Here is a 13,862-nt window from a genome sequence, read left to right on the forward strand (position 1 = left end):
TACTTTATCTAATGGTTACATGTGTGTCTCACTAGGCACTATGTTTATTGAAGACAGGCATTGCATGCTGCTTGGGGTTTATATTCCCTTTGCATGGACACATTCTCACACACTGTAACACGGAATGTTTACGGAATAGAGCAATAAAGTAGTGCAGGAGGCGATCCACGCGTAGAGATCTATAGCTTTTAGTTGTTTTTAAGTAAAGCTACATTCAAACAAGAATAAACCGCTCAGAAAATAAATGGATTAAACAAAAAATTACAATTGTCAAAATTAATTTTTTCGCTCAGTGTTCCTTAAAAAGAAAAAGAATCTGATTGATACTGTGGAGGATAGTACATCTCCTCCCAACCGCGCGTCCGATACTATATTCCTTTGTAATATTATCAATGATTCTTTCGGAAGAATTTTGCTTTTTCAAAATCTGGAAAAAACAAGGGGTCGATTCCTTTAATTTCAGAAGGATGTAGGTCTACTCGTAATAATAAAGATTTTTTCAAAATTAATTAAATTAACACAGTTTCATTTATAGGACTGACTTTGATGTGACGCATCTATTGAACGAAAAGCTGTAAACTAGCAAGCTGAATTGTGGTAACGATGGTAACAGGGGGGCGGAGACTTCTCTCGTTGCCTCTTGGGAAGCGCGGCCGGAACGCTCTGAAGAAGTTTGGCTTGTTACCCACGCCGTAGATCGCGCTGCATGCTGGGTCTTGGCAATATGGCGTCCTCCTTGATGTGCTGATGAGCGGAGTTTCACTGTAGCTTGAAACCAGAGGGCAAAACTCCCCAAACCCAATAAGCCCACATTACCCGTCTTTTCCGCAGCTCTGTGTAGCCTGTCTCTCAAGACTCGTCCTCAGACGGGCGAGAGCCATAGGGCTGGAGGCCAGAACCGGCCAGGCCGCGCGGACCCAGGGCTGAGGAGCCGGCTGCGGGCGAGCACGATGGGCCGGTCCTGGCTCTGGTTGCAGCAGCTCCGGCAAGTGCGCGACCCGCAGGGCTGAGAGTGGCTGCAGGAGACCTCAGGCGCTCTGAACCTCATCCCCTCGGCCGAAGACCTCAGCCCAGTCGGCGAATCGGCACCAAGAGCTGGCGGCCTGCCTGTCCTCGGATCGGCTGAGACGTTGGAGGCCGAGAGCAGGGTCATCGTGAGGCCTGGAGTCTCGCACGCCTTTGACAGCTCCGCTCGCAGCCCCTCTGGGAACTGACGCCCTCAGAAGCAGCCGGTGGCTTGGGAACTGGGGGCGTGTGTGTGTCTGTGCGGAGCCTCTTGGTTCCCTCATTTCCCACCCTTCTTGCCACCCCCTCCGACTTCCCGCGCAGAGTTAGAGAGAAGAATCTCAGACTTTGCCTGAGTAAGGGTCTCCACACTCTCTCCACCCATTTCTTTTTCTACTTCCCCCTTTTCTGTTTCTTATTTCACCCATTCTGGTACACACTAGTTTTCAAGGCTGGAGGTTCTCGAGCGTTTGCTGCCCAGGACTCCCCCACCCCCTCCCCCGCTCATGGAGTCCGAGATGCTGCAGTCGCCTCTCTTGGGACTCGGGGAGGAAGATGAAGCTGACCTTACAGACTGGAACCTGCCTTTGGCTTTTATGAAAAAGAGGCACTGTGAGAAAATCGAAGGCTCCAAATCCCTAGCTCAGAGCTGGAGGATGAAGGATCGGGTAAGTGGATAGCGCCTGCGCCCCTTGGACCTGGGTAGTTTTTTCAAGAAAGTTCAGAGCCAGAAGTATGTCCTTGGTAGAGCGGCGATATTTTTTCCCAGACACATGTTGCCGGTCAACTAAAAAGCACAAATCATTTCAGACTCCAGTTTTGGTTGTAAATGGAAAAGGCTGTTTTGGTTAGTAGTTATTCACTGGATAGTGTTAATTAGATTCAAAGGAAGTTCTAATTCAGACAATGAAAGTTACACAAGTTAGAAAATACAGCGTTGCAAGTATTTGCATGCTTTTTTGGATATACTTAGTACTGTTAACACTTAGAGGAAAGACAACTTGGGATGTAATATTTGTCCCCACGTGGTAGGTCTACTTTTAGTAGCTAGATTACTTTTTTTTTTTTTTTTGGTCCAAGCTAGGTAGAATGCAGAAGTCTAATATAGTATGCTAGGAAACAAGATTACTGGCAAATGTTCAGCTAGTAACAAATTAATGCAAAGTTGTTTTAAAGTTACAATGAACTTTACCAAAGCCTTCTAAGCAATTTGTCTTGAATCTAGGCTTTGCTCCTTTTATGTCATGTCCTGTTACTATTACTTGGAGGCAGAATTTCTCTAATAGTAGAGTATGAGGAGTTGGAACTTGGGTCTAGTAGTGGTTCCTTATGGTGTTGGAATGTGGATAGTGACCCAGGCTGCTAGGAAAGAAAGTCAATTTTGTTCAACCACCATCTATTTCCTGGTCTCCAGAGCAAAAGGGTGGGACTATGTCACCCATACATATTTATAATTTGTCTTTTTGTGTTTTGTTTTCTGCTTCAAGACTGTCTTTATTTATTTGAACTTTTTACCCTAAGAAGGGTAGTTGGTATTATCATGTAGTGTGCTTGCTCTGGGCTGATGGATATGCTTATATAAGATGGTTGTTTTCAGTATATGATGTTGAACATATATACAATTACCCTTATGGTAATTTTAGTTATTCAATCACTAGTAACTAGTGCTTCAGTTGTTGTTTGGCGTACCTTCAAAAGGTTTGGAGAAGGAAGTGACACTCCATTATTCTTGCCTGGAAAATCCCGTGGACAGAGGAGCCTGGTGGGCTACAGCCCATGAGATTGCAGTCAGACAGGACTGAGCTACTGAGCATGCCCAAAAGGTCAGGAAAATCTGTTTCATCCAAAAGTAGTTTAGGGAGTAACAGAGATGGTCATTGGAAAAGATTGTATAAAGTCTGTCTTATTCCTCTTTAGTACTAATTACGTGGTTTAAAGCTTTTGTGGTTGCTGTCCATATATGAAAAGATTTATTCTAAAAAGTAACTGAAATCTTTTTTCATTGTAATTGAAGGGCTTTTTTTTTTCTTTTGAAATGTAGTTTTCCTAAACTGTTAAACAGGTTTAAAACATACTTAAACTGTTCAAAACTGATTAATGGATTCATTTTTGACCTTTTATTTAAAACAACTTGTGAATGATCAACATTCCCTGATAAGCTACTCATAGGTTATTAAGAGGAAGAAAAGTTTTGGGAGTCTGAGTAGTTACTGAGATTGTGACTTAGAGCTAGCTGAGAAAGTATCCAGCCTTTGCAAGTTGTTTAATAAAGAAAAAATATCAGCAGCTAACCTTTTTAGTTGTTTCTGAGAACTTGGCATCTGGCCATCCTTGTAGTCTCTTTTCCCTGGTTAGACCCTCAGGGGGCTTTTTCAGTACATTCTACTGGGACGAAGGGTGCAAATCCAAATGATGCTGAGAGTTGAGAGGTAGTATAAAAAAGCCAGGTAGAAGGAGAATAATGGTGCAGATTCAGAGACAAATTGCAGCTGAGGTTTGACTCGTTTCTGACTTTCTGGAGGGTGGGATCAGTGGGGCTCCGAAGAGCACAGGGTGCAGCTCAAGGGGCAGCTGAGCCTGGCCAGGTCTCCCTTTCTCTTTCTTTTCTTTGAGAAGCCAGAAAACTTTTTTTTTAATGTAAGGTTTTCCAATTTTAAAATATTGGAACGACTTGAAATATTATAAACCATGAAGCAGTGTATCTGTGGGGCTGGCTCTGGCCAAGGGGTACCTATATGTGATTTCAAGATTCTAGGACTGTTGAGCACATGGGCATCCAGGCCAGACTGTTTCCCTGTGCTGGGGTGGTCTCCAGCAGTCTGATGGTGCAGTGTTGTCAAAAAGCAGCAGGTGTGGGTCCAGTTGTCCTATATGCGGACCAATGTAGACCACTTCTGGTGCACCATCGATTGCCCTAAATGCAGACTCAATCATTGCTTTTTCCTGTGATCCGCAGGCAAGTCCACATACTTTTACTGTATATGTATAAGCAGTTTCTTGCTGGTGTCCTATTTAGTGGAGTTGTTAAGTGTTCCTAAAATCGACAACTTTACCAAAGTTGAGTAACAACTCCAAGTTTTCTGCCGCTCAGTATTTGGCATCCTCACAGAATTACAGTACACTCTTGTTTGGAATTCCTGCAATCTTGGTGTTAAATCATTTCTGGTTTTCAGATGCCACTATTGTTGCATTTTAATTACTAAGTTACTGTTAGTTCAGTACTGTTATTATCAAATTATCAAGTTGGTTTTTTAGTTACTTCTTTGTGTAGTAAATGTGTATATGCATCGATGGCATTTTTGATTTGTGATTTTCAAATAACTAGACATATGAATTACAGTTCAAAAATGAATCATTCACGGACCTATGGCTAAAACAGATTTGTGTAGAACTCCCCCATTTGGGTTTTACTGTGATACTTCATCGTTATCACAGAGTTCATTTTCTAGAAAGTGGGCATGTGGATATAATTGGTCTCAGATGAATCTTTACCTTGCATGTGTGGCATGGAGTCCAGGAACATGAGAGCTACTGCTCTGAAAGAAAACCATCAGCAGACACACTGTACCTGCAAGTGTGCAAGAGACATAGCTATAAAATGATGAAACCATTTCCCAAACCAGTCTTTAGACTTAGTCACCTTGCTTTGTAGCCAAACTTGAATAAACCATGGAGGAAGCTGAGTAGATTACATTAAACTGTTATGTGGACAGTCAAATATTTAGGTTGTCTTTGGAGCAAGGCTACGTAGTAATACTTTACAACTCTTTCTTACTCCCTGTTTCCTCACTTTGAATCCTCTCAATCTATTCCATTTAGACTCCCTTCATGCCACTCAGGCTGTCCTTCTACATGGTGATTATTTGTTGCTAAACCTAAATGTCACTTCTCTGTCTCTATCTTTTCAACTTTTTGGCAGCATTCCAGGGTGGACCACTCCCTCCTTCATAAAGCTTTTCGCTCACTTGCATCTATGTCTTCCTGAAACTCCAGGTTTTCCTCTGAGGTCACTAATTGGTCCTCCTCAGACTCCTTTGTGGTTGACAGCAGAGTGTGTAGTACCTGGGAACTTGATCTTGGAGATCTCTTTATTCTGTATGCCCCTTGCTAGCTGACCTCATCTAGTCTCATGGTTTTACGTGCCGTCTACATGCCTTGACTCCTGTCTCAGGTACCTGGCTGCCTGCTTTGCCTTGGTTTTCTCCATCACAACAGACTGCCTTCACCACCCACTCAGCTGTTTCAACCTGTACATCTGGAATTTATTCGTAATTAGATTCGTAATTATTTCCTCTTCCTCTCCTCTTTGTACAATCCGTTTCATCAGTAGGACCTGTCAGCTTTGCCTCCAGAGTGTATTCTGTATTGGACTACCTCATTTTGTCTCCACTGCTGTGAGCCCAGTCCAGGCAATTACCATGTTTCATCTGGACAACTAGAATCATGTCCTGACTGGTCTCCTTGTGTCTTCTCTTGCCCTACAATTTACTCTTAAAAATTTTTTTTTCATTTATTTTTGGTTGCACTGGATCTTCTTTGCTGTGTGCAGGGCTGGTTGTGATGAGCAGGGGCTACTCTTTGTTGCGGTGCACAGGCTTCTCATTGTGATGTCTTCTCTTGTTGGGGCACACAGGCTCTAGGCATTCAGGCTTCAGTATTGCGATGCAGCATGTGGAATCTTCTGGACCAGGAATGGAACTGATGTCCCCTGCATTGGCAGGTGGATTCTTAACCACTGGACCACCAGGGAAGTTTGACAACTTATTCTTCACATAGTGGTCAGAGGGATCTTGTTAAAGTATAAATCAGATCCTGTCACTTCCTTACTAGGCCTCTCCCTGGCTTCCTAGTACTTGGAGTAGAACAGAGAAGCCACCCTGGTTCACAAAGCTTCATAATCTGGTCCCGCCTGCCTTTTCTGCTTCTTGAATGGAAAGGCCTGGAATGCTCTTCCATCTCACCTTTGCACAGTCGGCTCTTTCTTGTGGTTTGTAGCCAGCGTCTAGGTCACTTTCTCAGAGACCTTCCCTGATCACCCCATCTTAAGCAGCTCCCCAATGGCTCAGGATCTCTCTTTATGTCTCTGATATTTTTCTTCATACTCCATCCCCAGAAATTATCTTTTTATCATAAAGCAAAGACCTTGTCTCCACTGTCATAAAGGATGGTGCTTGGTACACAGTAGCGTTTCAGTAAAAATGTACTGATGAGGGCCTTCCCTAGTGGCTCAGTGGTGAAGAATCTGCCTGCCAATGCAGGAGATTCGGGTTCGATTCCTGATCTGGAAAGATCCCACATGCCATGGAGCCACAAGCCCGAGCCCCACAACTATGGAGCCTGGGCTCTGGAGCACACAAGTGGGAGCTACTGGGTCCACGTGCCGTAGAGCCCATGCTCCAAAACAAGAGAGGCCACTGCAGTGAGAAACCCACCCACTGCAACTAGAGAGTAGCCACCTGTGCTCCATAACTAGAGAAAAGCCCAAGCAGCAACGAAGGCCCAAAACAGCCAAAATAAATGAATAAATAAAAAATAAAATTATTTTTAAAAAGTACTGGTGAAAAAATGAATCACTCACAAAGGACTTCCACACAGATTATGTCTTTTAAGACTCAATAGCAGGGATTGTTACCTCCATGTGATTGATGAGGAAACTGAGGCTTGATTAATAGGCTGGCCTGCAGGGACATCATTTCAGGGCTCCAACAGAAGAAGCGAAATCTGAGAAACAAAGCCCAAGTAAAAAGAAACAACCAAAAGTGTATCACAGTGCCTCCACTCCACTGGAAGCCTCCTGTTCAGAGACCAGGGAGTCTGAAACAAAAACGTGGGGAAGATGAGGGGCTGGTGGTGCGGGGATGCAGACAGTGCACTAGCCCCAGAGCAGTAACGGATGGCGATGCTGATGACACAGCTCAGCTGTTCTCACGGTGCGCTCGCCTGGGTTCCTGAAGCACCACTCATCATTGTTGGCCTATTGGTCTTTTCCTCATGTTGACAGGGGCATTGATGGTGCAGAGGTGATGGTGGGTGAAACTGCTGGTGCCTGAGTGCGAATCCAGACGGTGGTGTCAGACTGGGCTGGTGGTTATTGTTTTCTTCATCACCGTGCACTCACAGTAAAAAAAGCTTCCAGTTTCACTTCAGAATGCCCTTCATAAGGCATTAAAATGATTAGTTTTCTTAAGTCTTGGCTCTTTAGCACACACCTCTTTGATCCTAGGTGTGGTTGTTGGAGGAAGAGCATCTGTGGTTGCTGGGGCCGCCAGCCGCAGCCCTTCCCGGAACGCAAGCTGTACCTGGAGGAGGCTGGCAGGCCGGTCAGGCTTGGGTTCTGGCAGATAGTTTCTCAAAGATAAATTGAGTTAGCTTCACTTTATTTGTTGCCAGTGGTAAGATTTAAGCTCTCAAGTGAGAATGAGAGTTGCAGAACACCTGTATTGGCCACTGTGCGGTGCCCAGCTTCCCAGTACGTGAAGATGTTTCTGATGAGGTGATGGGGGTGTTAATGAATACAGTTTGCTTTTATATTGTAGAATGAAATGTGTTTCACACTTGGAACATCTGCATAATTCAGTGAACCAATATTTTCAAGTGACTGATTCATGATATTATAAAATCATCCATGGGTAAAAGATCCAAAGTTGGGCCAATGGATTTTAACATAATAGAGTGTGAAAAGTCATGGCTGTGGTTTTGGATAGATTACATTTTCTATTCTGTTCAGATAGATTGCAGTAGACCTTTAAGAAACTACCAAATACTGAGTTTTGACATAATATCAAAGAAGAATATGTCCAATTATTGGCTATTCTGATACTCCTGTCCTTTCCAACTATATTTCTTTTTTAGTCCATATTTTTCTCACATATGTAGAACAACATATCACAACAGATTGAGTGTAGCATGTGAGAGGTCAGCTGTTTTCTATTAAGGCTGACATTAAAGAGATGTTCAGAAAACAATGTCACTTGTCTAACAGTTTTTTGAAAATATAGTTATTTTTCATATAAATATTTATTGAAAATGTAATAAGTATAATTTTTAAATAAATTAACAAGGAAATGTATTATTCTTTTTTTTTTTTTGGTTTTAGCCTCTAAGATTGAAAATACTGATAAGTGTTACTCATATAAAAAGCTCTTTAAGAGTAGTTAGATGTCTTGTTATCAAATGTTTGAGACTTCTTAGTTTAGTTAAAGTGGGCATCAAACTTAAACTAGGAAGAAGGTGTGAGGTATTAGATGGTTGGCCAAAAACAGCAAGCTTGACCAGAAATCAGGTGACAGACTTGAAGGGGATCTGGGACCCTCTTTCCATCCTCTGAGCTTGTGGAGGGCCTTTGCGACTGTGAAGGTGTCTGTCTTACGTCTAGTCCTTTGGGCAGGGTTAGGGCCTCCTGTTGCCCCAGACTTCTAGATCGTGTCCTGCAGGGAGACACACTGCCACCCACCCAGGATGGCTTCATTCTGTGAGGGGAGGAGAATGGATCCAGGGGGTGAGGGGAGGTAGGTGGTAGAGGGTAGAAACCTTCACTCCAGCTCAGCGGAGGTTTACTACTCACTCAGTGTGCTGTACCATACCTTGGTGTCTGGTGGGACAGACAGATGTCAATACCAGATTATAATACGTGGTGTATTTACAGGGGAGGAGGCCATGGCCTCCTTGAGTGTATTTAAATAAGTAAATCATTTGCATTGAACTGCACTTTTGAAACCTATAAATCAGTTAGGTTGACCCAGCATTAAACTCACTGTTGACCTATTTGGTGATAGGAGCTGCTTAAGGATTTAAGCAAGGGAATGTCAGACATAGATTTGTGTTTTGAAAGGTCTTTTTGACTGTGGGTGGAGTGGAGGGTTTGGAGAGGGGTTACGGTGAAGGTGGGATCACCAGCTGGGGAGGGGAGCAGGGTAATCCAGGTGAGAGCCACCGGGGCTGGGGGAGGAAGGGGTGGAGGACAGGGCGGGCCCTGCTGCTTTGTCAGTCACTCTCTCACTTTGCATTTGAAGTGTATAAGCTTTCTATCGGCATTTGTCATGTGAGACTCAGGAGCTCCAAAGGGACATCTACAAAGATATTTTTTCACCTGCTTTAAAAAATGTGCCGTTTTCCATTTTGAACAACATGCTGTGCTGTGGAAGTTTCCTGAAATGGATGAGGATGTTTCTGCCTCATTATCACCTTGTGGAGTTCTAAAGCTAGAGTTCTAACAAAATCCATGTGGCTTATATATAGAGGGTGTCCTCCAGGTGTCTGACTCTGTCTTCTTTTTGTTCAGAAGCCATTAAAGTGCTTTGAGCATCCACCATGCTTGTTTTCGTAGAGCTCAAGGTGGATACTATTTTCTTTTTGTAAGTCTAGTTAAATGCATAGAAAAGGCCATTCCAGTAAATATATGGCATAATATGTTAATGCTTTAATCATGTTCTTGAACCTTAAACTTGCCCAGTACATTCAATTCTGCAGAGAAGGTTGTGCCTTTAAAACAGAAGGGGAGACAGGTGAGGAGAGACAGCCAGCGACAGGTGTGCTTTCCAGGTGGATTATTGCGACTAGCATTTTTTTTTTTTTTTTATAATTTCACACAGAAAAATCACAAGAATAGTGTAATGAATTCCAGTGTACCTTACCCAGATTCACCAGTTTTTACATCTTGCCTCATTTACTCTTCTCTACTTATAAATGAGAATATGTAATTCTTTCCCCCAAATTATTAAAGAGTAAGTTGGGAAAGATAGAAGATAGGAGGAGAAGGGGACGACAGAGGATGAGATGGTTGGATGGCATTACCGATTCAGTGGACATGAGTTTGAGCAAACTCTGGGAGATGGTGAAAGACAGGGAAGCCTGGCATGCTGCAGTCCATGGGCTTGCAGGGGGTTGGACATGACTTACTTGGAGACAGTGCTCTTTTATGCCTTACTGTGTGTGTCTCCTAAGAACAAAGGACATCATCTTACGTAAACATAGGACAGTTGTAAAACTCAGAACATTTGTCCTTGATATACTGCTATTACTAATCCAGTTCACGTTGAAATGCTGTGGCTGGTTTGCTCCTTTATCAGCCATTCTGCCCTCCCGCATCCAGGTTCATGCACTGCCTAAGAAGTCTCGTCTGTTTCAGCTCAGTCGCTCAGACGGACCTTTGTTAACAAAGTAATGTCTCTGCTTTTTAATATGCTGTCTATGTTGGTCATAACTTTACTTCCAAGGAGTAAGCGTCTTTTAATTTCATGGCTGCAGTCACCATCTGCAGTGATTTTGGAGCCCCCCAAAATAAGGTCTGACACTGTTTCCACTGTTTCCCCATCTCTTTCCCATGAAGTGTGCCATAAGGGTGGTGTCATCTGCATATCTGAGGTTATTGATATTTCTCCCGGTAATCTTGATTCCAGCTGTGCTTCATCCAGCCCAGCGTTTCTCATGATGTACTCTGCGCATAAGTTAAATAAGCAGGGTGACAATATACAGCCTTGACGTATTCCTTTTCCTATGTGGAACCAGTCTGTTGTTCCATGTCCAGTTCTAACTGTTGCTTCCTGACCTGCATACAGGTTTCTCAAGAGGCATGTCAGGTGGTCTGGTATTCCCATCTCTTTCAGAATTTTCCATAGTTTATTGTGATCCACACAGTCAAAGGCTTTGGTATAGTCAATAAAGCAGAAAGCCTCCTTTAATCTAAAGGAGTTTCTTAGGCTTTCTTAGAGTTCCTTGACCTTTTTTAAAAAATTAAAAAAAAATATTTTATTTTTTTATTGTCATAAAATATATATAATATGAAGTTCATAATTTAAACCATTTTTAAGGCTACAGTTATTAAGTACATTGTTCAGCCATCACCAGCGTCCATCTCCAGACCTTTCTCATCTGCCCAAACTGAAGCTCTGTCCCCATTAAACACTAAGTCTCCCTCCCCCTCCCCCAGCACCTGGTAACCACCATCCTACTTTCTGTCTCTGACTTTGGTGACCTTGACATTTTAAAAGAATACAGGCAGATATTTTGTGGAACATTCTCAGGTTTCCTATTCCATTGTGGAATGTCCTGATGTTTCCCAGTACTCAGATTCATGTTACACATTTTGTGTGAGGATGCTGCTGAAGTCGTGCTTTTTCCCGAGCGTTGTATCAGAAAGCACACCTTGTTGCTTGGTCCCAACCTTATTAATGTTGTTCACTTGGCCCATCCCTGTCATCGCTTATTTTCTTGCCTAGCAAGGCCTCTTCACATTGTCATCCGTGGCCTTGGATGTACCAGGCTTGAACATTCCTTAGCTTTTTGGCACAATGAGATGTTCCAGGGTCATCGTGTATTTTCCCTGCCTCAGCCCTGGAATTAGCCTTTTCTCCAATGATCCTCAGTTCCTTTTGGTGGAAAACAATTCAGATGCGATGCCTGGCACCAGGTCTGGCATGGCTACTGATGTGCCATTGTTTGTGGGCCACCTCAGCAGAGATGCTGGGTGGAGGCATCCATGTCTGTCTGGATTTATTGCTTTCTTACCGCTGGCATCATACTGTGATGTACAGAGGTGATTATCACTGGACCCCGTCTCCTCTGTCCCTGTTAACAGCCTTGTTACTTCCTTCCGAGCGGTGAGAACCTGGCTCCTTCATCCTTCCTGAGTCATTTGTTGGCTGGAATGCACAGAGGGGAGTTTGCTAACCCATGGCACTTGGGGAAGCACACTTATTAACGGAGAGGTTAATATTCACTTACAGTACTGTTGGAGGCAAACTGTATATACAGAAATGCACAAATCCCAACTACCAGTGTGTGCTATCCAAAAGCAACCTACAGGGCTTCTCAGTGTTTTGTGGGGAAATATTGTTCTTACGAGCGCTTTGTACCATTTACATACATGGCACTGAGCCTGGGGTAGTGTGGGATCTGAGGAGACAGAAGATGTGGGTGTGGCCCCTTGAGGAATTTTATCTTACTAGAGAAAAAGGCATCCTTTTACAGTGTTAAGTAAAAACACAGTAATCATGTATCTGCACTTGAGTAACAAAGTAGTGATTTAAGGACTTCTGCTTGCTAGACATTTAGGTGGTGTCTGTATGTCCACGGTACTGGGTGGGTTGAGCCCTGCTTTGTGTGCAGTAGGGGGTCCCTGATGCAGGCGGGGGAAGTGTGTGCAGGTCAGGTCATGAGGATGCAGGGAGGGGCAAGCGTGGTAAAGTCTCCAAAACTGGTTTAAATAATTCAGTGATTCAGCAAATATTTATTAAGGGCCTCTATGTGCCGGATTGGAGAAGACAGTGGCACCCCACTCCAGTACTCTTGCCTAGAAAATCCCATGGATGGAGGAGCCTGGTAGGCTGCAGTCCATGGGGTTGCTAAGAGTTGGACACGGCTGAAGCGACTTAGCAGCAGCAGCAGCAGCAGCATGTGCCGGATACAGTGCTAGGTGTTGGTGATTCATTGGTGAAAAGCTCCTGCTTTTAGGGAGTTTACCAGTTTAGTGGGGAAGAGGGGTTGGGGTGGTGGTGGCTGCCTGCAGAGTGGGGAGAAAGCCTCCTGGAAGGCCCGCAGTACCTGAAAGAGAGGAAAAAGGAAAGAAGGGAGAGGGCAGGAGGGAGGGCAGAGGTGTGTCGAGGTGGGGAGGGGAGAGAGCCTATCTTTGGATATCGCTTTGCTCCATCCTCCCCAAGACCATGCCCCAGCTCCCACTGCAGCCCTAGCTGCTTTGTCATCTTCTGACATGGGTCATGTCATTAGGACAGAGACTGTGTCTTGTTTGTGCAGTATCTCCAGCTTCTCATGTAGAGACTGATTGGTGGCAGGTGCTCACTGAATAATTGCTGAGAACAGGTAAATGGAGCAAAGACTGCAGAGAGAAGTGCCGGGAGACCCATGATAGTGGAGAGACGAGCAGGGCAGGTCTTGACAAGCTTTGTAAGGCCTTGGGAATTTGGGTTTTGTCTTAAGGACTATTAAGGACAGTTTTAAAGCAGGGTGGTGACATGATCAGGATTGCATATTAGAAATGTTAGAGTGGAGGAGGGGAGTGAGTTTGTGTCTGTTTATGTGTATGCTTGTGTAGGTATGTGAGTGTATATGTATATATGTGTGTGTATATACATCAGTTCGGTTCAGTCGCTCAGTCGTGTCTGACTCTTTGTGACCCCATGAATTGCAGCACACCAGGCCTCCCTGTCCATCACCAACTCCCAGAGTTCACTAAAACTCAACGTCCATCGAGTCGGTGATGCCATCCAGCCATCTCATCCTCTGTCATCCCCTTCTCCTCCTGCCCCCAATCCCTCCCAGCATCAGAGTCTTTCCCAATGAGTCAACTCTTCGCATGAGGTGGCCAAAGTACTGGAGTTTCAGCTTTAGCATCATTCCTTCCAAAGAACACCCAGGACTGATCTCCTTTAGAATGGACTGGTTGGATCTCCTTGCAGTCCAAGGGACTCTCAAGAGTCTTCTCCAACACCACAGTTCAAAAGCATCATTTCTTTGGCATTCAGCTTTCTTCACAGTCCAACTCTCACATCCATACATGACCACTGGAAAAACCATAGCCTTGACTAGATGGACCTTTGTTGGCAAAGTAATGTCTCTGCTTTTCAATATGCTATCTAGGTTGGCCATAACTTTCCTTCCAAGGAATAAGTGTCTTTTAATTTCATGGCTGCAGTCACCATCTGCAGTGATTTTGGAGCCCAGAAAAATAATGTCTGACACTGTTTCCACTGTTTCCCCATCTACTTCCCATGAAGTGATGGGACCAGATGCCATGATCTTCGTTTTCTGAATGTTGAGTTTTAAGCCAACATTTTCACTCTCCTCTTTCACCTTCATCAAGAGGCTTTTTAGGTCCTCTTCACTTTCTGCCATAAGGGTGG

At 44.0% G+C, this 13,862-nt stretch overlaps 1 protein-coding gene across 2 annotated transcripts in view; it reads left to right on the forward strand.

Moving 5' to 3' along the window:
• Nucleotides 1-708: 708 nt before the first annotated feature.
• Nucleotides 709-13,862, forward strand: part of RPTOR (regulatory associated protein of MTOR, complex 1) — a 322,527-nt gene continuing 309,373 nt past the window's right edge. For both annotated transcript variants that reach the window (XM_010856300.1, XM_010856301.1), the window contains exon 1: nt 709-1,673. In XM_010856300.1, the coding sequence (XP_010854602.1) occupies nt 1,512-1,673 (162 nt within the window). In that variant the 5' untranslated portion in view covers nt 709-1,511. The remainder of the gene's footprint in view (nt 1,674-13,862) is intronic.

Source organism: Bison bison, unplaced genomic scaffold (assembly GCF_000754665.1).
Source record: "Bison bison bison isolate TAMUID 2011002044 unplaced genomic scaffold, Bison_UMD1.0 scf7180017864371, whole genome shotgun sequence".
In the NCBI taxonomy this organism is placed as follows: domain Eukaryota; kingdom Metazoa; phylum Chordata; class Mammalia; order Artiodactyla; family Bovidae; genus Bison; species Bison bison.